The following is a 25,962-nucleotide window of genomic DNA, read 5'->3' on the forward strand; positions in this document are numbered from 1 at the left end:
ATAATTGAGCATACGTTTTAGCTGCTTTGCCAGATGTGTTCACCCTCTCTAAAACTGGACAGTAGTTGTGGAGTATTAAAGAAGCAATGAGGTCCTTGTAGGATGTGTGCTTTCATGCTATTAATTTTCATGACTTGCAGCCACAGAAAATAATTATTTTTAAATGATTGGCATCAGTGTTGAAAACGAGCCCTTTCCTCTTAACCATCAGAGTAGCCACTTCCCTTAAACTGTGATAACAATCAATTGACACATTATTTTTAGCCTTTTCTTCTGCATTCCAAGAAGGTTGAACATGATTGAGCATAAACCTTCATTCCAGGAGATCTAAAGGGCAAAAATTGTACATTCAGTCAGAACATGCACTTTAAAGTGGAGTTCCGTTTTCCTTCAGCTCTTTGGAGTTTTAAATAAGAGGTGACCAAAAATTTGTCAGCCACGATTCTTGGCACCTTCCGTGCCCTACCCTCTGTTTGCTTGGCACCTTTTTTTGTCTCTGTGGAACAAAAAATTAGCCACCTATTTAATAAGAGGTAAGCTTGATTTCTTCCACAGTGACAAATTACAGACATTGTGATTCTTCCCATAAAGAGAAATGACTTGGATTAAATTTCAGATTGATCTGTTTTTGCATTTACATGATTGCCTGTTTCTGGTAGTAAAAGACTTGAGTGTGGTTTGAGCATTTTAGAACTCCAGGGCCCAGAGCCTGCTCTTAAAAAAAAAACTGTTTTGTTTTTTTTTTAAAAATAAAAATAGATTGTTGGGTCTGAAGGTGGGAGGTGGAGTGGGAAGATGAGTCAGTGGGTGTCAGGCTTTGTCTGATTCTTTTGACACTGTTTGCTTTATATTCTTAGTTATTTTCATTTGTCCTTTTATTTCCTTAGGTATATGTAACTTTGAATAAGAGGGTATTTTATATTACTAGGCATTGTACAAGTATTTCACTAATTGTTATATTAAAACATCTCTTTCATTAATTAATAGAACCAGAGGAGCTGAAAAACTAACAGTACCGATTTCTTAGAAACACAATAAAATTGTTTTTTCAGTTTCTTTTTTTTTGTTGTAGTTCTGTCTCTTAATCTAACTTCAGTAACAAGAAAAACTAAATCATCTTAGAGGAAAGAGACTGTGCTTTGTGTTTTAAACCTTAACCCCAAAGACTTGTAGGATTTCAATAAATATTTAATAATGAATCTCTGGTCTGCTTTTTCTCTGAGTAGTTATTACTTAGCTTTCATGGAGTAGGAGAAATCTGTAAGGTGAGAAGTCAGAGTGAGGAGGAGTGGAGAAAAGGAAAATTATAGGCTCAATTATCATGACTGATTGTCAAGTTGAATTGTATTTTATATATCCAAGATACCTTTCTCAATACTCTTTTGAAAGTTACCTACTTACTGTGGAAACAGAAATTAAAATTTTTTCTCATATGCTACAATAACACATTTTATTAATGAGCTAGATCCAGTTTAATTTTGTTTGAGTTAGGAAAAACCTTTTGGTGAATGTAAGCAATGCAACAGAGTGGCTAAGAGGGGAACATTTGGAGTCACAGCGAGTCATGAGTTTAAATTCTGTTTTAGCTCTTAACTAGCTTATTGCCTTTAGGCAAGTGACTTACTTAGCTTCTCTGTGGCTTAGATTCCTTAACTGTAGAATGGGGATCCTAACTTCTTAATGTTATTGTGTGGCTTACCCTAGTTACAGATTTGAATAAGCAAGAAAATTTAATCATACTACACTATTTAATTTAGTGGTGAATCATATTAACATGGAATTAATTATTAAATCACTGAATATGAATTAAAGATCAAATTATATAAGAAAATTATAATCTTTGTCTATCATAAAAGAAACTCAATAGATAATATATAAAATTAATGAATCCAGAGATAGCAGTATGTGCATTATATTGCAGTCAGGGAACATTCTTTGATGAGGTGACATTTGATTAGAGACCTTTGTCAGTGATGGAGCCATGTATCTGAGTAAGAGCCTTTTAGATCAAATGCTTTTTATCATTTTGTTAGTCTTAATTTATGGGTATGTTTTACTTTGAAAATAAAATTCTATTTAGAAATGAATGGGGAAGGCAGGTGGAATGGCACAGGCCAGTAATCCTAGCTAGACAGGAGGTTGAGGCAGGAGGATGGCAAGTTTAAGGCCAGCCCTAGCCATTTAGTGAGTACTGTCTTAAAATAAAAAATAAAAGGATCTGGGAATGTAGCTAAACGCTAGAGCACCCTGGGTTTAATCCCTAGTACTGGAGTATGTGTGTGTGTTTGGGTGGGGGGAGAATGGAAGAAAATGAATGGGACATGGAAAGAGCATTTGTGAATTATTCTTTAAAGAAGTTTGCCTGATAAGGAATTTAGGAAGTACGCTAGGGAAGATGTAGGACTCAGAAAGGTCTTTCTTAGGATGAGAGACATTTGAGAGGTTTAGAGAGAAGAAAGGGGTCTTTCCCAGGCCTAGATAGAATGAAGGTGAGATAAGAGCAGAGATTAGATTTTGTGATAGATAGAGGCTGTTAATAGGAGCAGCACAGAGGGCCAGTTGGTGTTGGAATATTGTGCATAGGTTGAGGGTCAAGCTTCCTGGTTGAATGATATTTTCAAAGCAGGCTTCAGCAGTTCAGGATTAGGAGTTAAGAGGAATGCTTCAGCTGGTTCAAGGTGGAGGTAGAATTGATAGCTCTGGAGAAGTTGGCTGGGAGGCTGATATCAAAAGAAAGCTTGAAAGGATACATGATGAGGGTGAATGAGGAAGAGTAGGAAATCTCCATGGCAGCCCTGGGTCTGACCTGGAACAAAGAGAATTGGAGGTCAGGATTAGTTTGAAGGGGAGTGAGAGCCTGGAGAGCCAGAAACTTGAGGTTGTATTGTTGGATTAGAATGAGAGGTTCCAGGACTGGGGATGTGGCTCATTGGTAGAGTGCTTACCTACGATGCTCAAGGCCCTGGGTTCATCCCCAGCACTGGGGGAAAAAAATGAGAGTTGGTTCAGGTTCAGCTCCAGGTAATGTCCTCATTCAGAGTGGGGCTATGGAGTGGCTGGCAAAAGAGGAGAGAGTTGAAGGTTACTTGAGTTTGGGAGGTTAGGAGCTTTGGGGGCTGAGGTGTCTGATGGCTCATTCACATATGTGTGGGAATCTTCCTGGATGATGACAGTTCTCAAAATGGAGAAGCAGCAATGAGTCCAGATACCAGAGTCCTCAGTGAAGGAGGTGTTGTGGCCAGAGGTCAGACAGTGATAGTTCCGAGAAGGGAAGAGAGTGGTATTGGGTGACCTCAGGGAGAGGCAGGCCTTTGATGGGATGTACAGGAGAAGGAGCAGCCTCTGCCAGAGAGATGCAGTGGTGTAGAGAATGGGAAGGTAATAAACACTTGTGGACTGATAAAGGAAAGATTTGCTTTGTTTGGGGGAGGGTGGAGCTTGTTGATGTTGAAATGAAGATCCTAAAGGGCACATAGAAGGAGTTGGCAGGAAGGGCAGCAGTGGAGGATGTACAGAGCCGCAGGAGTATGGTAGTCTTTGAAAAGAGTTGCCATTGCTGAGTGCACTGGTGCCCACTTGCATCCCCATCCACTCAGGAGGCTAAGGCAAGAGAATTGAAAGTTTAAGGCTGGCCTTGGCAGCTTATAGAGACCCTGTCTCAGAAAAGCAAAGGACTGGGGATATAGCTTGGTAGCAAAGTACTCCTGGATTCAATCCTCAGTACTAAGACAAACAAACAAAAAATTGCTCATTGGTCGTGAATTTAGGGCAGGATACAAGTATGGTGGTGGGAACTCCATTGGTGCTGCCCCTCTCTAAGCTGTAGGGGTAGACTTTGGGTTGCTGGAGACAGCATATGCCCTTCACACCAGTACTTGGCAGCCGGGCTCTTAGCTACTCGTATGTCCATTAGACGCTCTAGCTGGTATATAGGGTCTGTAGTCTATTCAAAGCCCTTTTGGCATGATTGGAACCTGGATGTGTATCATGGATTCCAAAATAAGAGAAGTTTGGAACTTGAACTTTAAAAATCTGTATGTAAATGTCTACAAAAAGCATTATAATTTCAAATGGAAGGTTACAGTTCAACTTAAATAATTATACATAAATGAAATTTAGGGTACACAAAAATATCTTAAACATTTATTATTTAAATAATAAAATCCATTTCACACACTTAATGGAAAAAATGTACTGAATGTGTCAGATCATATGTCTGATGTGACATTGAGGGAACCTGTTAAAAATGTGTTTAGAACCCCGCAAACATCTTAAAGCATCTCTGGCTTGCGAACATCTTAAAGCATCTCTTGCTTGAGTTCCAAATAGAACCCCAGTCCGAAGTTGTTCAGAAGTATCTGTTTGTGTGGAGAAAAGACAGCCGTTTTAATGAATGGTGCTGGGAAAACTGGTTATCCATATGTAGAAGAATGATTTGATATCCTTGTATATCACCCCCCACAAAAAAGTGGGTTAAAGACCAAGAACTTAGACCAGAAACTTTGCAACTGCTAAGGCAGTGACTTCTTCAGTGGCATTTCTATAGCGCAGGACCTAATACCAAGAGTTAATAAATGAGATGGCATCAAATTAAAAAGCTTCTGCACAGAGAAGGAAACAATTAAGAGCTCAAAGAGAGAGACTGCACAAAGGAAGAAAATCTTTGCCTACTGCTCTTCTGACTGGAAATTAATATCCAGAATATATAAAGAACTCAAAAAACTTACCACCTAAAACCCAAATAACTCAATCAATAAATGGACAAATGACAGTTCTCAAAAGAAGAAATATAGATGACCCTTAGATACACGAAAAAATATTCCATATCTTTAGCAATCAGGGCAATGCAGATCAAAACTACACTGAGATTTCATTTCATTCCATTTAGAATGTGAGCTATCCAGAGTACAAATAATAGATCTGGTGAAGATGTGGGGGAAAAAAGAACACACTGTGGGTGGGATTGTAAATTAGTCCAACATTATGGAAATCAGTATGAAATTTCCTCAAAAGACCAGGAACAGAACCATATGACCCAGCTATTCCACTCCTTGGTATTTATTCAAAAGAATTAGAGTCGGCATACTATAGTGATACATGCATACTCATCTCACTATGTGAAAGGATAAAGAAAATGTGATATACACACATATGGAAAGAATGAAATTATGTAATTTGCTGGAAAATGTATGAAGCTTGAGAACATTACTTTGTGTGTGTGTGTGTGTGTGTGTGTGTGTGTGTGTGTGTGGTGCTGGGGATTGAACCCAGGACTTTGTGTATGTGAGGCAAGCACTCTATCAACTGAGCAATATCCCCAGTGAGAACATTACATTAAATGAAATAAGCCAGACTCAGGTCAAGGGTTGTACGTTTTCTCTCTCTCTCTCTTTTTTTTATTGATCTTACTTTTTTTTCTCTTATGTGTGGAAGCTAAAGAGAAAAAGTTGGGAAAAAGTGGAAGGATCACATGGAAATATAAGGGAAATTATAGCATAGAGGAGAGGGAGCAGGGGAGGGAAGAAGGAAGAGAAATAGGAGGTCCTGGGGAATTAAATGGCCAAATTGTCTTATGTGTATATACAAATGTGTAGCAACGAATTCCACTTTTATGTATAATTGCAATGCACCATTTAAAAGGAAACTTCCAAAAATTTGTATTTGTGTGCAGTTGAAGATGGTGATTATAACGAGATAATCAGACCCCCCCCCCAAAAGAACTATTCAGGTAGCTGGGAAGGGAATGTGCTATTCTGAAGAATGTCACCTCTTAAAAGTATTAATTTTGTTGTCTACCTTTAGTGATTTGGAGTTCTAATTTTATTGTTTCTTTGAGATCTCTTAAATATCACATGATTTAAGATGTGTGTGGGGAGATTAGAAAGGACAGGTAATCTGGGCACCTTTGTGGGTACTTGGAGTCCCAGCTACTCAGGAGGCTGAGGCAGGAGGATTACTTGAGCCCAGGGAGGTTGAGGACATCCTGGGCAACCTAGCAAGACTTCTCACTCTCTCTCCCTTTTTCCTTTTGGTACTTGGGATTGAGCCCAGGGGTGTTTTACTACTGAGCCTTATCCCTAGCTCTTTTTATTTTGAGACAGGATCTCATTAGTTGTTTAAGGCTTCACTAAGTTGCCAAGTCTGGCCTTGAACTTGCAATCCTCCTGCCTTAGCCTCCCGAGTTACTGGGATTACAAGTGTGCTCCACCACACCTGGATCAAGACTTGTCTCTCTTATAAAATCTCATGTAATCCCTACAACAATTTTATGAAGTATATGATACCATTCTGCTTCTATATCAGAGAAAATGATAAGTCAGTTTTTCCAGATTATATTAGGTCTTAAAACTCAAAATTCAACGTTCTAAATAATACCTACCTTTTTCTTTTTTAAGTATACAAACTCACTATGTTGCCCAGCTTGGCCTTGAACTCCTGGGCCAGTCTCCTGCTTTAGCTTCCCAAGTAGCTGGGACTATAGTTGCCTGGCTGAGATAACATTTTTGACAAGGTTTTATACTATAAAATGCCCTGTGAATATAGTTATGAATGATAGTGGTCTGAGGTGACAGGGTGGTGATTAAAAGGATGGAAAGATGGCAGATTCATGACACATTTAAAAAAAATTATTTTGAAGCCAGATATATGAGAATTTTTTTTTTGAGTTGTTGATGGACCTTCATTTATTTATTTATATATGGTGCTGAAAATGGAACCCAGTGCCTCACACATGACAGGCGAGCACTCTTCCACTGGGCCACAACCCCAGCCCTCATGACACTTTTTATTGGCACATGCATCACCTACTTTTATTAACCAATCTGTTCACTGTGTAACTAGTTATGTGATAAACATCCTTAACCCTCCTGATTCAAAACAAAAGCTCAGACCTTGGCAGTAACCCACGTCTAACCACATGGTCTCCTCTACCCAAGGTAACCATCAACCTGAAGCACATTCCGTCATACTTGTTTCCCTTTTCAGAGTTTTTACATCTCTATTCCTAACATGTTTAAGTTTTACATTCTTAGTTATTTTAGCTGAACAAAAAAGGTTGCCACTTTATGCAATTATTTGGAATTTACTTTTTTCACTTACTATACTGTTGCTAATGTTTAGCTAGGGTGTCAACTGTTGCTGCGGTGTGTTCATTTTGACATTTGCATGAATGGATCACAGTTGTCCCTCTTTGTCAGTGGGCATTTGTTTCCTGGCCTTGGCATAGGAGTGCTGCTCTCAGTTTTCTAGTGGGTGTCTTTCGCCGCACACGTGCCAGAGTGTCTTCTTGGGCAAGTGCTAGGTGAAGTGCTGAGGCTTGGGGCACATGTGAAAGTTCAGCCTAGGGAGATAACCCCAAACTGGTTTTCACAATACTCGCACCCTGGTTTATGCTTTTGTCAGCATTGTCACACAAGCATGAAGAGCCATGTGTCTTCCACACATAGTAATTAGATTTTGTAAATTCTTGCCGAGTGAATGCATATCATCTGTTAATTTGCTTCACCCTGATCACTAATAATGCCAATCATCTTTTCATATGTTTATTAGCCATATGTGTTTCTTCTTCAGACTGTCCACTTTGTTTTCCCTTTTTCTTGTTTTTTTTTTTTTTTAAAATGCTTTTCTTTCTGGTTTGCATGTGTTCTTTATATATTCTCTGTTCACTGAATCTCAATTTCTGTTATTTTATTTTTCTTCTAACTTCTACTTTTGATACCCTTTTCTGTTTTTGTCAACATATAAAATATACTTAATATCTGATAATTTTTTGTCTGGAGTGTGTGTGGCTGTGTTGTTTGTGTAGTTTCACCACTGGGACCTTGTTTTGTTATGTGATTTGTGACTCTTTATTATGAGCTTGTGTTTGATTGAACTTTATATGTGGTAATTTTTTTTAACTTTTTTTTTTTTTTAGTTGTCGATGGACTTTGTTTTATTTGTTTATGTATATATGGTGCTGAGAATTGAACCCAGTGCCTCACACATGCTAGGCAAGCGCTCTACCACTGAGCCACAACCCCAGCCCCTATGTGTGGTATTTGAAGCTTGGATAAAAGGTACATTTTTTTTCCGAAAAAGATCTTTTGTTTTTGCCAGGCCTCTATTACTAACCCATGGACATCTAAAAGTGAATTCTCAGCTTTTGAGTTTTTCATGCTATGCATGGATGAAGCTTGGGCCACAAAATATACCTGAGCACCAGCTTGTGGTTATGGTGATTTTTTTTTTTTCCCCTATTCCAGCCAAACTCCAACTGGAGACAGGCAAGTATCCCTCTATCTCAGGGCATCTTGTTTTTCTAGTTCAGGGTTTTCCAGGCTTTGTTTGTGTTTTTTCAAATTGGACTCCCTTGGCTTTGTCTTCTCTCTGAGCAGGTGCTTGGCCACCAAGGGAAGCTTTAGGGTCACAGGAGGTCAGCATAACATTTCTGTATCTGTGGTTTTACTTTTCTCTTTAGTGTCTGAATATTTTCCGTGCTTTTCTGCCACTTCACTGATGCATTTAGAAAGATGTTATTCTTGTTCTTTCCAGCATGCTTACGTACTGTGCAATAGGAGGCTTGAGAAACCCTTGCCTTGTTTTTGTATAACTAAAAACGCTCTCCCAAATTGGTTTCTCAGATCAGAGCAGGGTGTATTATAGCCACCCAGTTAAAAAATGTGGACATTATTCTCAAGGTACACTGGTTATTGTCTGCCAAGACCTTGCTTTTTGTATAGGGTGTTAAAGACACTTAGCCAGTTGCTCCTCATCATTTTTTTTCCCCCTCCCAGTTCTGGAGATTGAACCCAGGACCTCAGGCATTCTAGATAAGTGTTCTACCACTGAGTTATATACCCTTGCCCTTTGTAAAAATTTTTTTGAAACAGCGTCTTACTAAATTGCTGAGGCTGGCCTCAAACTTTCGATCCTTCTGGCTTAGCCTCCTGAGCTGCTGGAATTCCAGGTGTGAAGCACTATACCTGGCTTCATCTCCTAATCTTAAGCAGATGACACAAAAGCTTCATTTTCCCATGCAGAGTAGAATTCATGTTTACATAGGGTATTGAAAAGTACTGCAGCGACTCACTTATTTTCAGGTATCAAATTTCATTATATACTCACCCTTTCAGTTAAGCCAAATTGACTTTTTAATTTTACAGTGTTTTATAATTTGGAGTTGAGCGTAAAACCTCAAATAGAGAAAACATTCTTGTAATATTTTTATTATAAAAGAAATTATGACATAGCAATTGTGTGTCAAGTTATTATATCTTTTATTTATTTTATTCATTGATTTTTTATTGATCTTTTTTGGCAGTGAACGACTTTCTAAAAAATTTGTCATTCAGAATATACTTTTTTGAAGCGGGAGTGAGTTATGGGATTAGGAGAGGATGTTTTCTTTTTGTTTTGCTTTTTAAATTATATGTACTACTCTGCACATACTATCTCTAATTCATTGGCATTCAAACTTACCTCGAAGTAAAAACATAAACAGCTTCTCTATCAGTTTGAAAAGGAAACATGAATGATACTGGGATTTGGACAGCAAAAGAGCTGCAGAGATGATGAATACCTGGACAGTTTAGGAACCTCAAAAAACCATCTTTTCTGTGTTGTCACTGTGAGGAAACAAGGAACAGAGGAGTGATCTGAGATGTCAACCGAATATCCAGTTACCTCAAAGCTGCAAGTGGAAATGAGGCCTGCGAGCTGGACACACCTTGCTGTGTTGTTTCCCTACTTGTGTGTCATGGTTAGCTAAGCTTTTTTGTTTTTTTATATCTATAAACTAAAGTAAAAGTTTTCTTTATACATTTTTATAAGCTGAACTGACCCCACCATGTTTAAAATTAATTTATGAAACACAGACCTTTGACATTAGAAAGAAAAACTACAAAATAATCTTTGGAATTTATGGGAGTATTAAGCAGACAACAGATTTCTCAAGTTTATTTCCAGAATGCCAGTAATCACCATGACTCCAGGCAACCTTGTCTGTTTATTAAAGCAAAAAAAATCCCAGGAAGTCTGAGATGTAGACGTTTCAGGATACCAGGGAAGTGAAATATAGCTTTTTTATTTTTTGAAATAAGAGAGCTGCTTTTCATAAACAAAATGACTTATCATTATTTCCTGTTTTTAAAATCTTATTAAAAACTGTTTGGGAACTTTATCAGCTCTCTGTAGCTACAGAGATAACCATAAATAAGACTGTACAAGGAGTGAAGTTCTAAAGACTGCAAACATTTCACATCAATGGCATTTTTATTGATGCTAGTTAATAATAATAATGGCAACTGGCATTTTTAAAGCACTTTTTATGAGCCAACTAGGCTGGACAGTAGTGAACAAAACAAAGTCTCTGTAGTTCTGGAGCTTCTTTTTTTGGGAGCGCATGTGGGTAAGACAGATGACAAGCAGATTAGGAAGTAAATAGATCACCTGTCAGGTCTGGTAGGTGCCATGGGAAGGGGAATACAGAGCTGGAGGTAAAGTGATATAAAATTGGGCCTCGTGCATGCGAGGCAAGCACTTTACCAAGTGAGCTATATCCTCAGCCCTAGAACTTTCTTTACAAAGGTGCCAGTTTGCCATTTGAGGAGTTCTTTAAGAACAGATCCTGAGGCCTTGGACAGGCTTTGGATTTTTCCCTGAGTGAAGCCAGAAGCCATAGACAGTTATCTGAGGGTTCCCTACTTAATGAGAAGGCAAAGAATTTACAAAATGACGAGGGATTTTACTTTTCTTGCCCTTTCTGCCTTTTGCCCTTTTGACTTTGCTGTTCTCAGATGATCCGCACTGTCCATTTTGGAGGAAATTGCCTGCTTCATTATCCCTCCTATAAGCTTGTGCATTTTATAAGTCTGTCTCAGGCCGAGGAAAATTGAAGAGTGACTTTATCATGGGAGCATTTCAGACACTGTGGCACCAGCTTTTGGTAGCAGATCTTCTGACTCCCATCAGATCACATCAGATAATTTTCTCCCTGGAGAAGCAGGGAGGCAGGTGAGACGATAAGGCCATCTGTCTCTAGAACTCAGCAGCGTGGCCATGAGGAGCTGTTCCATTGAACCGGAGAAGCCAACGGGTGGGTTTTCACAATTAAATTAAGAGCCTGTGCTCCAGCCTGTCTTTCTCTTGAGGAGTTTTGAATTGGGCGGGACTGTGTTTCTGCTAGGACAGAGAACTCATTTACTCCTTACATCTCTGTCTCTATGTTGGTCAGAAATGGTTGTAGGAAAAATTGTGAAGTAGACAGAGTTTATTTTTCTTTACCTCTAGGAGCCTCAGTGTTCCTTTTTCTTTTTACCAAAACATTTCCCCCCGCCCCCCCCCCCCCATGTAGCCTGGTTACTTTTTTCACGCTAAAATATAAATGACTAATACCAGCTTAATGTTCTTCATCTGTGAGAAGCTTGATTAGAAATAAAAAGCTCCAAACCAAAATAATAAACAAACAAACAATGTACCTTTATTACTGGAATTCTAGGCAATAGTTATAAGGTGTTATGAAGGAAGGTGGAACATTTTTTCAAGCCCTCAAAATGCTATACTTTTGGATGATATAACTAAAATTACTTTTTTTTTTAAAGTTGTAGATAGGCACAATACTTTTATTTTATTTACTTATTTGATGTGGTGCTGAGGATGGAACCCAGTGCCTTATACATGCTAGGCAAATGCTCTGCCACTGATCTATAGCTGAGCCCATAATCACTGTTATTCTGGTTGTTATGCTACCTTTTAATCGGAATGAAATGCTATTAAAATGTATTTAGTATTAGGTGTCAGGCAGGTATCATATTAGAAATTTTGTATACATTTTTATTTTTATTATTTATTTATTTTTTGGTACCAGGGATTGAACCCAGGAGTGCTGAACCAGTGAGCCACTGAACCGCCTGCGCCTTTTTAGTATTTTATTTAGAGATAGGGTCTCGCTGAGTTGCTAAGTGCCTCACTAATCTGCTGAGACTGGCTTTGGATCCTGCCTCAGCCTCCTGAGTTGCTGGGATTACAGGTGTGCGCCACAATGCCTGGCTACATTTCCATTTTAATACCATCTAATCCAGTGAAGTAGTTGTGATTATTCACATTTAGAATATGAGCAATTTAGAAAAGTTAGGTAACTTTTTTGTGGTAGTATAGGTAGTTGATAATGGAGTCTAGGAAGCACTGTGGCTTCCTGATAGCCTGGTAAAAGTCTTACACTCTTTCTTTCCATAAAATTCTAAAAGGAAAACTATAACAGGTGTTTCTACTTCCCTGACATGTAGTCACAGTGAGTCATAAACCTCTGATAATGTGGTAGCCAGTTGTCCTAGTTAGACTTCTCCAGAAAAACAAAACCATTAGGATGTGTTGATTATGATGCATACACACAAGCACAGATTTGTTCATTTTAAGGAATGAATTCATGAGATTGTGGGGCTGGTATATCTGAAGTCTGTAGGTCAGGCTAGCAGGCTGTAAATTCAGATGAGATTGGTTATCACAGTTTTGAGTCCAGCTTCTGTTAGGCATTAGGTTGGAAGCACAGGCAGGGTTTCTGTGTTGCAGACTTGAGGAAAATTCCTTCTTCTGGAAAACTTAGTTACTTTGCTCTTAAGCCTTCTACTGATTGGGTGAGGCCCACTTCTAATGTGGAGGGTAATCTTCTGTACTTGAAGTCTGTGGATTTATACTTTTGGATGATATAACTAAAATGTTAAGCACATCTAAAAAGTATCTCTGGAGCAACACCTATACTGATGTTTTACCGTAAAGTGGGTACCATGATTTAGCTAAGTTGACACATAAAATTAACCATCACACCAATCAACAGTTATTTTCATGGAATAGACTTTTGAAGGATCTGGATTCTTCACCTGGAGTACCAACAGTCCAGCTGGTTCCTGTGCTGAGACACACATAGGGCCTGCTCAGTGGGGAGAATGATGTGGGGCACAGGGAACAGCTATTTATATATTCTTTCCAGTGTGTGTATATTTCTGATAAAATTCATAATATTGTTTTCTGGACATAGATAATGATGCATTTTCAAAAATGTGTTATTGTTGGAGAAAGCCATAAGACTGGTTTGGTTTTGGAAAGCCCCTGTTAAGGAAGGGAGGATTAAAAAAAGACTCAAGCAATATTTCAGGGTCATGAAGGCAGCTGGGAAGGGGAGGCAGGTCAGGGGTTTGGAATTCACAAGGATCATCAGTGCACATTATGACCAAGGAGGAGAGAGCCATGGGGGTGTAAAACTAGGGCACAGGATTGGAACTGAGAAGAGAACCCTACTGTGAAAGAATGAGAGGAGTTGCTTTGTAAGTGTAGGAACAGTTTATCAACTGCTTACAGACAGAAGTCAGGATAAATTTTTTTTTTAATTTTTGTGATTTTAAGTAGAGTAATATCATGGCTCCTAATATGTTCAAGACTAATAAGAAAACAATGTATCATGTCTACTGTGGTCTCTAATACAATTCGAGTGTGAAAGGGGACTTTATACTTTTTGTTTTCTGTGTGTATGAGAAAAAGGACAAATAAAGGACTGAGTGGCTCAGTGACGCTTTGTTAACAGCACGCTGTGCCTTCAGCAGAGCCTTGCAGCATGCTGGCCAGCTGCAACTTCTGTGAGCAGCAGGTTTCCAGGGGTCGCTCACTGTAGGGCTGTAGCTGGTCTCTTGGAGGTTAGTGTCTAAGCAAACCTTGTGCCTTAAGCTAATTAAAATCATCATGTACTAGGTGGCTTTTCAGAAAGTGTCTCAATGTGTGGACTCCTCCCTATCTGACCTGCCTGGGACCTCCTGTTCTTCTCTGGTTCCTCACTATTAGTGTCCTGCTGGACTTCCAATCTTCTATTTATCAGGAAACTACTTAACTCCCTAACCATTAGCCACAGCCCAGCCTTTCTCTAGCTTCTTTTTTAAAAAAAAATCTCTACATAAGTCTCAAATCCATCCTCTCCTTTCCATTTCCAATATCACTGGTTTAGTTTAGGCTCTCATCATTGATTGCTGGACTGTTAGAATAGATGCAGGCTAATCTTTTGGAATAAGATGGCAATAAGCAAGCAAGCTAATAATCCCCTTCTTCCCTTGTTCAAAGTAGGCTTACAATAAAAAATGATGCTGGGTGAAGGAGGAGATACAGGAGGAGGTAGCTGCTGTGATGACTTCTGTTGGTGGGACTGTGGGTGTATGTTTGTGTGTGTGTGTGTGTGTGAGAGAAGGAGGAGGAAGAGAGAGAGAAAGACAGGAAGACTGAGAGACAGAAACTCAGGGCATTTTAGCTCTTATTGCAGAGCTTCCTCTCTGAATCTCTACACACATTAAACCCAGCTGCTAGGCCAGTAAAGGCCTAGCAATGTCAACAGACTTTTCATCCAGGGCCCACTCCTAAGAACTGAGATTGTGATGTTTATGAGAACCAGTCACTTCCCACTCAGTGAGTTTGAGTCCCAGTCTATAAACTCTGTTGTAAATAGGTTACCTTTACTTTTTAAACTCAGGTTCTGACTGACAGTCTCCCTTTACTCCATTTCTGGTGCTCCCCACTTCCTCTACCTTAAAGTTGTGTTAAGGTTTTGGTGTCCTATAAGCTGCCATGCAAAGGCATCAGGGAAATGGGAGGGAACATCCCTGTCACTGCCCCTAAGTCTGCTTCTGGGTTATTCTTAGGACTCATTGAAAATATTGCTCTATGATCTGTGCCCCTGGACATCACAAGCAGTCCTTTATGTCTGGATCCTGTACTGGGACTCCAGAAGTCCCTGATGTAGAAAGATCCTTCCTCTAGCGGAGAAGTACCTTTTTTTTTTTTTTTTTTTAAGGTTGGAGAATGTCTTTTTGCTCAGAGACCAATGGCCCTCTACAACTGTAGCCTTAACAGATTTAGGCTTGTGGAAAATAAAAACCAGGTATTCTCTTGTAGACTGCTTCTGCATCCTGCCCTGCTACATGGCTTCCTGTATGGGTAGAGTCAGGAAGGGAAGGGCCCAGATTACCTTGTGAAGGAAAGATCTACTGTAAAGATAAAGTGAAACCCAGGGCAGCCTTTAATGTAGGGTAGAAGTTTTGAGCCATGTAATTCTGAAAGGATCTCGAGTGTTCTAGGACTGGCAGATCTTTGGGAAAACTGAAGTGCTAGTTAAGTGCATTTGGAATGCACTTAGCATTTATTCCTAAGGGGACACTGCAGTTGGATTGGTTTGCTACCATCCCAGCTAGGCAGTTTTCTAGCAAACTAGCTTGGAGGCAATGGATCTCCTTGTGTCCAGGCACTGGTCCCTGGGTTTAGGTTGTGGAATTGTTTTCACTTAACACACATGTGAACACCCTTGTTTCTCTAGAATGGGCCTGTGGGAGTACTAAGTACCTAAAGTTTTACAGACTTTGTTTCAGTTCAATAATAAAAACTTTTTTTTTTTTTTACTAAAAAGTAATTCTTCCACTTAAGTATTAACTGTTTGAAAGAATAGCTATATAAAAGTTACTAGCAAAAATAATTTTCTGGAAACAACAAAAATAATTTTCTGTAGTCTCATTAGTGAGGACAGGTAATGAAAATGGAAACATAAAGGAAATATAAAGCCAGACCCTTGCTATGTGAGCTATGATCACTTGTGTGGGCCCTGATTGTATCAACAGGGATGAACTGATGATCTGTAATTGCATTTTAAATAATAATGTGTTTGTTTAAGTTTTTGTTGTTATCTCTAGTAATGGAGACAATACATTTAAAAGAAAGTATTGGAAAGATACAGGGTCATCCTAAAGAATTGAAGTTTCAGCCACCAATTTGGGAAGGATAGATATGGGAGCTTCATGGACCTTGTCTTCTGTTGTTAATGTGACCTAGTTTCAGTAACTTACTATCTCTGTGTGTTTGTTGCTTCATATTTTATGGAGTGGTAATTGTATTGGCTTCACTGTAGACAGTCCATCTAACTCTGGATCAAGCAAGTATGAATAGGCATCATCAATCTACTTCCTATATGTTGGGCATTGCTCTAAGTACTTTTCATGTGGTTTTTACTCTGCCACAATAACCCTATGTATTAGGTACTGCTATATTTCTTATTACTTGGATAAGAAAACCAAAGCCTAGAGAAGCCTAACAGTTTTCCATGTGATTTTGCCCAAGATCGGTATGTGCCATAGCATGCACTTATCTTTAACTTTCTGAGTAGACAGCATAGAAGGTAGCTGGAATTTGGTCTCTGCAAATGGCCTGTTTCTGCCTTTGGGCTCACAACAAATGATCATAGGTCACATCTTTTTTCCAACAGAAGTCACAGCCACATCTTAGCTATGAAGTACTTGGCAGCAGAACCTTCTCCATGACAGAGGGAGATAGGAGAAATATGTGGGAGTAAGTTGACCTTAGGTATGGGCAGGAGCAACCCAGAGGCGAGGCAGCAGCAGAAGTAGTGATGGGTCCAGCTGGACTCATGGAGATCACAAGCCAGCATTTACAAAAGTCCCATAGTTTCCATTTCTTGGACATTTGAAATGTTAACCAGAATTCTCAGAATTACAGCAGAAAGAGATCAGCACTTGGGTGCCAGCATAAACATGGAATCACTGGCTTTTTGTTTGACATCTATTTAACTGAATATTTTAATAGCTTCTTTCTTTTTGTTTTGTCTTATCTCTCTTCTCTAGTTTTCTTCTTTTTATTTAGAATTTCATCGTCTTCCTATTATCATTTTCTCCTTTCCTGCACCTTTGGGCTTTCTTTTACTCTGAATGCAACAGTGTCATTCATCCCTTATTTTATGCTACGGTCCCCAAACTCATATGCCTACCAGAGCCATCATAAATGAATGAAATGGGCCAGGTGGATACTGTGTCACACTGGAAAGCACATGTCATTTCTATAAAGATGAAACCACCACTACGCCCGGTGTCCCACATCTGAATTTTCAGATAAAATCTTCTAATTTTTAAACGTTTACCATTAATTTGCCTTTAAATAGGTAGGCTAACCACAGTGAATCTACTTGGTGGGTTTGTCAGTTTTGGGTAGCGTACTCTCCAAAGCATGAGGGATGTGAGGAGTTTTTGCTTTTCCATTCTGGGCTCTGAAGGGACTTGAGGTTATCCAGTCTATTTGACTCAATCCCAATCTCCTAGTTGATTATGTATGGAAGAAAATGTATGAACCCTATTTTTGTGAATATATTATTTTCTGGAAGATATATTTAAGCTTAATATGTAAAGATGATAATATTTAATAGTAAGATAGTTTTCTTTTCTTTAAGTCACCTTTGCCTTCTTAGATTTCAAACTCCTCCAAGGAAGAAGCCTGTGTGGTATCTGGGACATATTTTTAACTGATTGATATAAATAAACATCTACTTAAAATATAAGATTAAGTATTCTGTAGTTAAAGTATTCAGTGTTTGAATTTGTCTTCCTAATGTGTTTCTGTTTTGTTGGGCTATTTTCAGGATATGTTTGCTTTTCTCTTAGGTAAATTATTTAAAATATCCTTCCTCTGGAAAGACTATTTGTAGAGACTCAAATGCAAATTAGTTCTTGATGTCTCTATTTTTATGGTTTTAATAGGGTTGGATTAAGATGACTTGCAAAAACAGATATTTGTGAAAAATTTGAAAGACTTTTACAATTTTAGAAAGATTCAGCCTTTGGATACTTAACATAGTTTTTCTTTTGTTTGTGATGTATTTGGGGAGACTTGTGGTAGTGAGCAGGCACAGAGGACCAAAGAATCTGAGAGTTGGGAGAGTCCATAGAGTAAGTGAAGACTTGATCCCTTGGAGTAGGAGGGTACCCCCTACACTCAAAGCAGTCCTTGTGAGTGCACCTGATCCTTGTGCAATATGGGGGTTATGGTTGCCCCCTACATCACCCGCAGTAAAAAGTTAGCATATGACTTTTGACTACCCTAAAACTTAACTGCCCACTGTTTACTGAGAATCTTATGGATAACATAAGCAATTGATTAACATGTATTTTGTGTGGTCTATATACTGTGTACAGCGAAAAACATGTGAAAACAGTAAGAGACCACTTTTTATTTTCTCTCCAGCAATTTAATGGAGAGACCAGCTGCTCAAATGGAGATGTGATCTGATCATCACATTCTGAGCAGCTACTTGAATCCTTCCAACATCTGAGCTCACTGTAGTAGCAACAGAAGATGTCTATGAAATCACGACAGCAGTTATAGTATGTGCTGCAGTTCATTTTATGCAGTTATGATTTAATCCTGCATCTTTGTTTACCTTTCTCCTAATGGCAAATGGTACCATGTATGGTCTGTGTTTATGCATAAGTTTGGATAAATTTTAACATTTTGTTAAAATTTTTTTGTCAATTTGTGTATATTTTATGGTAGTAAATGATAAAAATAGACTACTGTATATAAATTTTATGAATTAATGACATATCTAATATTTATTATTTTTTTGAAATTTCTAGGCTACACAGTACAGTTTTTTCAAATTGTCAAAACTTTTCTGTGGTTATATATTTTTGGGTGGTTTTTCTTTATTTTGAGCTGAAAATGCCCTGTCTCTTGGTGATATCCATGCTTCAGGCCTAGTACTGAATCCAGATCAAGTCTAATCCTTCTGGGTTTTCCCAATTTATGGTAATATCTTTAAGGATTGTGAACATACAATATGTTAAATGTTCCTCCAATGTTTGGGACTACATTTCAGGGCACTGGTGCTATGTGGGTTGGCACTGGAGTCCAGAGGACCCAGGTAGAAATCTTGCCTCCACTTTGTACAGACAGAGTGAATGTGGGCAAGTTACTTAAACTCCCTTAACATCTGTTTCCTTATTGGATTGCAGTGAGTATTAAGTAAGATAGCAAGTAAAAATGCTTAGTCTGATCCCTAGAGTCACTCAATAAATGGTACGTCTGGGTGGGACATACCGGTTAAGCTGGAAGAAAGGAAGTCTTGCAGAGTATCTTACTGCTGAGCCAGGATTGCCTATAAATCGAAACTATGCTTTTACCAGGAACTGAAATTAGTATGTCTAAGAGATATTCTGTGTTGGTTATTGTAGTATTATTCATGTTAGCCAAAATGTGGAATCAACCTCAGTATCCATCAATGGATGGATGGATACAGAAAATGTGGTCTTTATGACAACAAAATACTTTTCAAGCCTTTATAAAGGAAGAAAAAGAATCTTTGATACTTATCTTGTATTATTGTGAGAGAGACCACATAGAAGAAAATGATCTTTGAAAAATTTCTCCCTCCTGTATCCCAAGAGCAAGCTCCATATCCCCAGAAACACAGTACCAAGGAACACTCCAACCACACACAATTTCATAACCAGAAAGAGTCTGAATTCCAGTGTTCTTTCACAGGCAATGTACTGGATCCTTCACCTAGAAAGAAACCTTTGACTTTCTTAACTCTTGGCCTAAAACCTCCTCTCCTGAGTTAGAACAGATATGAACTTTTTGGCTTCTCCTCTGTCTGATTTCCCCTTCCTCTCTAGCTCCACCCAGGCTCTTCTGCCTCTCAGAGTTAAGGGCTGCTGGGAGTCTCCCTTACAGGGAAAGACTGAGAGCCAGTGAGGCCTCACCAAACCAGACCTCTTTCCCATTACCTTAAGGTGCTTTCCAGGTGAGGGACTTGCTAAGTTATTTATTTGCTGATCAAGTACTTGAATTGCTTAACTGATTTTGAAAAAAATTTAACTAAAGGAAGCACAAGATTCCCCAAATTGACCCTATCCCATTTTGTCTTCAAGGGGTTAAGCATACTTTCTTATATTTTCCTTAACTGTTTTCTTCTATATTTATTTGTTGTGGTAGAGATTGTTTTCTTTGCAGTCTTTAGAATCAGATAATGTGCTCTTGCCTTTTTGACTTCTTTCTAAACAAAACTCTAGAATTTTATGTAGACTTGTGCAATACTTTGTATTTTTTTAAAAAATATTTATTTATTTATTTAAGTTCTCGGCGGACACAACATCTTTGTTTGTATGTGGTGCTGAGGATCGAACCCCGGCTGCACGCATGCCAGGTGATCGCGCTACCGCTTGAGCCACATCCCCAGCCCCAATACTTTGAATTTTTATATAACATGAAAGAAGTTAGTATTTGTCCTTAACCTAATTAAGGGAATTTTACACACAAGTAGATCTTCAGTTTTTCTAAATTTTTTTGATATCTTTTTGTTTATAGAGAATGTAAAAATTATGTAATATGGAATGTATTATTTTTAGCTTAAAAGAAAGGAACCCAAAATTCAATTTAGTTTCATCAATTTTTATGAATTAGAACTGTCCCCCCTTTTGGGGTATTCATGTCTCATAGCAGTGACCATTTTGCAGAACCTAGGACAGTTGTCTTGTAGCATGTCCCAGAATTTGTCTTATTTTCTCTGTCTTTTCTTTTTTTGAAATTTACTTCATGATACACATACAAAAATTGTGCACAAATGATAAGTCTGTGGGCTTGTGAAAATCTGCACTCCAATCTCTGGGATTCTAAAAGTCTGGCTTTTCCACAAATCCTTATCTCTGCACTTGTTTCCCCATTGCCCTTAGAGAATGTCTAGTGCCAAGACAATTTCCTGGCACTTTGCTACAGATCAGGGTGCTGAGGCTGGGCCACATCCAATTTAGGCAGTTCCATTGTACTTATCTCAGATCCCCCACTGGGGTTTCAATTAAAGAAGTTATTGTTCAGTTCCCCTTCTAAAAATGTTGTATTATGTAATTATCCTGGCTCTAGGAGATTTGGGTTGTTTGTAACCATATGAATGAATTGACTATTAGGAAAGTCACATTAAAGCTTTTGGTGATCTAATTCAATTGTTCAAACTACTTTAATAACTAGGTGATAGAAGACACAGTACAGCTTTTTTTGTTGTTGTTGTTCATCACTATCTAGTGTGTTTCTTTCTTTCTTTCTTTTTTTTTTTTTTAGTTCTGCAGATTCAACCTCACTCCAGAGGTAGCTCAGAGTCTTTTATTAAAGCAAAGGTCGAATGTTGAAAATATTATGACCAAGGCCAACTTTGTCTTCACTACCCTAATTACTCTTTCCTCTCTTTGTGGAACAGCTCCTTCCTATTTTTCTTGTTCTCAACATGCATGCCAAATGGTGATGACAAATGATGTTGTGAATTGGAGGCTTAACCTGGGGTCAGTGGGTCAGTGGGTCTAGGAATCCCATAAGAGTGTATGCAGAGTTTATGTGTAATTGCTTATTTGCTTTGTTCTGGAGAGAGGTTTCCATAGATTCCATTAATTCCATTAATTTTTCAGGGTGTTCATGAGCCCAAAAGAGTTATAAACATTGGTTTACGAAGTTGCTTCTTCATAGAGGTTTTCCCTGGACATTTCTTTTAGGTAATCTTTTTGTACATTTGTTTGGGGTTAAAAAATTTTAAGAGGCACAATTTAATAAATTCATGATCTTTGTCATCATCTAGAGATAACCGCTGTTTATATGCTGTTAATATCTATCAATCAATTTATCTCCACGCACATGCACTCACACTTGAACAGACTTTTTAAGGAGTCATTTTATATTAATTCTTTCATCTTTGCTAAATGCATATCAACAACATTTTTGTTTCATTGCTGCATAATAGCCCATGGAATGGCTATACTATGATTTATCTAATGAATCCCCTATTGATGGACACATAGATATTTGTATTTTAATAGGAATCAAACCTTAGGTATTGGAGCAAATAAGAGGTAGGAACTTGGGATTTGGCTGGTCACAGGAGCCCTCTTTCTTTGTTCTACCTTCAAAGACCCACATCAAAGGTTGGGCTCTAGACTTTGGGTCCGAAAATGTGTTTGCTTTCCCCAAACAAACCAAACAGACTAGTACTCTCACACTATTCCCTCTAACTCCCAGTGACATGAAAGAATATAATAATTTTAGAGGATGCATCCACTTCAAAGCATCTTCATTTAAATCCATTCTCCATTTTCAGGGTTCCAATGGGCCTAAATTTGTATGGTTTGTCTTATAATTAAAAAAAGATCATTTTTTTTGTGTGTGTATGTGTGTGGGAAAAAACCCAATACTGTGATTGTTAAAATGTGTGAACTGGGTAGCCAGGAGAGACTTTACCCTTTATATACATGTATGGTTTTCCTTAGTGTGTGTGTGTGTGTGGTCTATGTTTTCCTGTGATAAATTGCTGAAAGAAGTGTTGCTGATTGTTTTTCCTTCCTTTTCTCTCTTATCTGTTTACCAATGACATGACCAGATTAGAGGCTGTACTAGTCAACACCCTTGGGTCTGGGGGTAGTAACTGTTCCCATCTGGCAACATGTGATTAATAGTGTGTATGTCATGGCATAAATCACATTTTGTTGTTCAGTCAGCTGAGACTCTGGCCATTAAAAAAATTTACTCCGTAAAAATCAATAACCGGTGGTTTTTGGAAAGGAGTTCTTTAACAGTTATTCCCCAAGTCTGTCTGCAAAGATAAACAATCAAATTACTATATTCACTAAAATAGTGCAAGCAACAAGAAATATGATCTCACAGATAAAGGATGACCTTAAGTAAGGACAGGTAGGAAACCATTTTAAGGAAGACAGAAGGCTACCAAAGAAACCCAATACCCTGTTAAAAGTCTTCAAGAATTTCACCTTTTCCCACAGATCCAGCCAATAACAAAACCTCAGAGAGCTCAAGATGAATTTTCAGAAAGGCATGGAAAATAAATTGAATTGATAATAGCATACTGAATTGATAATAGCATACAGTGACCGACTTAATGCCACTCACAACTCTCTATGGACTGTAGATGCAATACAGAAAATCAATTTTATTTACTTGTATGCCTCAAGTTTGCCTAATACTTTATTGTCAATAGGAAAGTATACAAAATCTAAGTAAAAAATTAATTTAGCCAAAGCAATGCAATTTCTTATTGGAAGAGTGTCTTTTGGGGGGAGGAATTAAAGATGAATATTACATGCTTCTCTTTGTGGGAAATACTCTGAATTTTTAAAATGATGGTGCTGACCATTTGTAGCTACATGCTTGAATAGTTTGAGGTAAGACCTCTGGTCCTGCTTCAATTATGGATTATTTCACAGGCCTTGGGTGAGTGCTTTGGGATGTTGCTCACACAGCCTGTTTGTGCGGCAGTTGCCACTGCTTTTGTGAGTGGCCCAGTGTTTTTGCTTCAAATTGGAGCACGCCTCACTGATTTCTGCCTGAGACTTGCTTCTTAGGAATTCGTGGCTGCAACTTACATTTCAGGAATTCAAGTTATACCGGTTTGCATCTTCATCCTGAGCCTCAGAAAGAGAAATTCTGAATAGGAAAGTAAAGCCTTTCCCATGATACTTTATTTTATTTATGACCCTGTTCACAGCCCAGATCGCATCCTCCTCTGTTAGTAAGTTGGTGGCTCTCTAAATAGTCACAGATGCAACCCAATAAAGAAAGAAAGAATAATGAACATCTTGTGCTTTTTTTTCCTCTCTGTGGAAGATGTGACCCCTTTATGTAAGATATGACCCTGCAGATTTGCTCCTGCTAGAGACTGGGGGAATAACCTTCAGACAAAGTGCTTTGGGAAAAGCATCCGAGTTCTCATTTTACTGTGCAAGGACCAGGCACTGAGAAGGGATCTGTTTCCTGTCTCTGCACTGCATCATTTTCATGTACATTATTGGCAGCTGTTACGATGCTAGAAGTTTAAGTTATGTCAAGATCCCAAACCGAGTTTAGATGTTTGTTTATTGGAGCTGCCCTGGGCTTCTGAAAACACTCTTTTGTGTTCTCCTAGTCTTAAGAAAAGGCTCTTCCCAGAATCAGCCCTCCCTCCCTCCTTGCTCTTTTCTGGGAACCTGCTTCAGTCTCATGAAGAAAAATGAATAAAGAGGACAACACGGGGCTTTCAACTAGTTAAAAGAAGGCTCCAGTGGTGAGGCGACTTGAAACGGAAAGGAATTGGGACCCTACATCCTGCATTTGTGCTTTGTTTTTGAAACTTGAGTTAGTTGCGTTAATGAATTAACCAGCAGTCTAGGAATGGAAAATGTTTCTCCTGTCCTGGTGGGGGAGCCAAATACTATAGATTTGTAACAGGAAGGCTGTTGATTCTGGCTTCATTGTTGGGCCAGTCATTTGTGAGCTGGTGGCCGGACCGCAGGCCACACACTTCTTCCGTGCAAATCTTCATGTGTTGGAACCGCCTGGGTATTGTTTCTACTGTTTTGGAGACTTGGCCAAGAAAACATGGTGAGCTCTGGGTTTCATTTTATTTTGTTTGTGTACATCCCTAAATCTCTGAGGATGGTGCAGAATGCCGGACCCAATGTGGGGGGTGGGGGGATGCGCTGCTTGAATCGATGAGCTTATGTGAGTGTTTTCCTGTTAATGCTTTTTTTCTATGTCATCCTCTATAGAGTTCCGGGAACGCGTCCTATCGCTGCTCTATGTCTTCCTCTGCGGATTTTTCTGACGAGGATGATTTCAGCCAGAAATCCGGCTCCGCATCTCCAGCTCCGGGAGACACCTTACCCTGGAATTTGCCTAAACATGAGAGATCGAAAAGAAAGATTCAGGGGGGCTCCGTGCTGGACCCTGCTGAGAGGGCTGTGCTTAGGATCGCAGGTAAGCGCATCCTCCGAAGGGGATGGAGTGGGGATGAGAGTTGACGAAATGCACCCATCTGTTCCCTGGAGGCCACATCTGGGAGCTGATGCACTGGGCAGTAATTTTACCTCAGGGTGGGGGAGGAAAATGACTGTGTTTACATTGTGCCTCCTTTTACCGATAGAGCAATTTGCCTGCCTGCTGGTGACTAAGCTGTTTGGCCCTGCTTTCTGGTTGGTTGAATCCATTTATTAAAAATGCAAGGAAATATTTACAGACATCTATCTTAAACTTTCCTATTTACATGCTGTAGCCAAGCAGGCAGCCTGAAAGTATGAACTCCAGTGATTCTTCTTGTATTTGCTGGAAGCTGTGATAGAACAGCCTTCATTTTCATTTTTGCTCAGGGGCACTGAGCTACGCAGATTTAACTCAAGTAGAGACATGAGTTTTGGTACCCAGGATTGCAGAGCTTATTTCCAGCAACTTGGATGTCTTTTTTTTTTTTTTTTTTTTTATGTGGCATCTCTGTCAGCATCATGTATCCACAGCAGCTTTCTGTTCCTAGTGCTTTTGAGGGTTTAGCCATCCAGTATTTCTGATGAATTAATATATGGGAGGTGCCAGTGTTTCTGGTATTCTGGTATTCTCTTGCTTGGCTGTAAAAGCTGACCCAGAAGTGATGGCTTGTTTTACCCAGCTGACAGCTGAGAACCCTGTGGAAATAAACCCTCCTACCCTGCACTGTCCTGTGGTTTGTTTATATTTGTTCTCTGCCTGAGAGTTGCTTCCAGGGCTGGTTGTTCCTCCATCCCCTCAATAATTTTTTTTTTTTTCTCCTTCTTGGAAATGGTTACTGGGCTGGATGGAGTATGTCCTTGGGCATTCTCTTGCATAGGCCAAAGGCTAGGTGTTTTCTGAGTTTGTTTCCGCAGCCAGAGGTTCAGGTCTCCTTTCCTCCCCTCTTCCCCACACCTAACTCTGGGAGGCCTTCCCCTCAAAAGTTTCTTTTGCTTCCCAAGACAATGGCAAAGTTGGGATGTTTTCTGCGAGGGCCTAAAAGGTATAGACCCGGATTACAACCACCAAGGCAGCTGAGAACCCCCTTAGGGTTCCCCCATTGGGATTTTCTGATTACTGGAAAAACAAACAGAGCCTAGCCAGTCATTCTCTAGTCAGGGTTTCTGAGGCAACAGCCTTGAGCTTCTTTTGGCTTCTGTTGTGAGATGCTGGCTGGGCTCACTCAGCCATTGAAGAGGAGGGGTGGAGTGGGAAAGGAGAGGAGGAGGGAGGATGGAGGCTGGGATCCAAGTGAGTGTGAGCAGAGGTGGCCTTGGTCTTGACTTTCAACCCCCTCTTATCCTCTTCAAATACCAAAAAGTGTTTAGTCACTCAGGCCTGCCTCCT

General features: G+C 39.2%; 1 protein-coding gene across 16 annotated transcripts in view; it reads left to right on the top strand.

Annotated features, from left to right (window-relative positions):
- Window positions 1–25,962, top strand: part of Dst (dystonin) — a 427,642-nt gene that overhangs the window by 61,564 nt on the left and 340,116 nt on the right. For 15 of the 16 annotated variants that reach the window (XM_021721801.3, XM_078019848.1, XM_078019847.1 and 12 more), the window contains exon 4: window positions 24,366–24,573. In XM_021721801.3, the coding sequence (XP_021577476.2) occupies window positions 24,366–24,573 (208 nt within the window). Of the gene's footprint in view, window positions 1–24,043; window positions 24,199–24,365; window positions 24,574–25,962 lie in introns of those variants that run through there. The other variant, XM_021721810.3, reaches the window with a different exon arrangement.

Source organism: Ictidomys tridecemlineatus, chromosome 8, assembly GCF_052094955.1.
Source record: "Ictidomys tridecemlineatus isolate mIctTri1 chromosome 8, mIctTri1.hap1, whole genome shotgun sequence".
Classification (NCBI taxonomy): Eukaryota; Metazoa; Chordata; class Mammalia; order Rodentia; family Sciuridae; genus Ictidomys; species Ictidomys tridecemlineatus.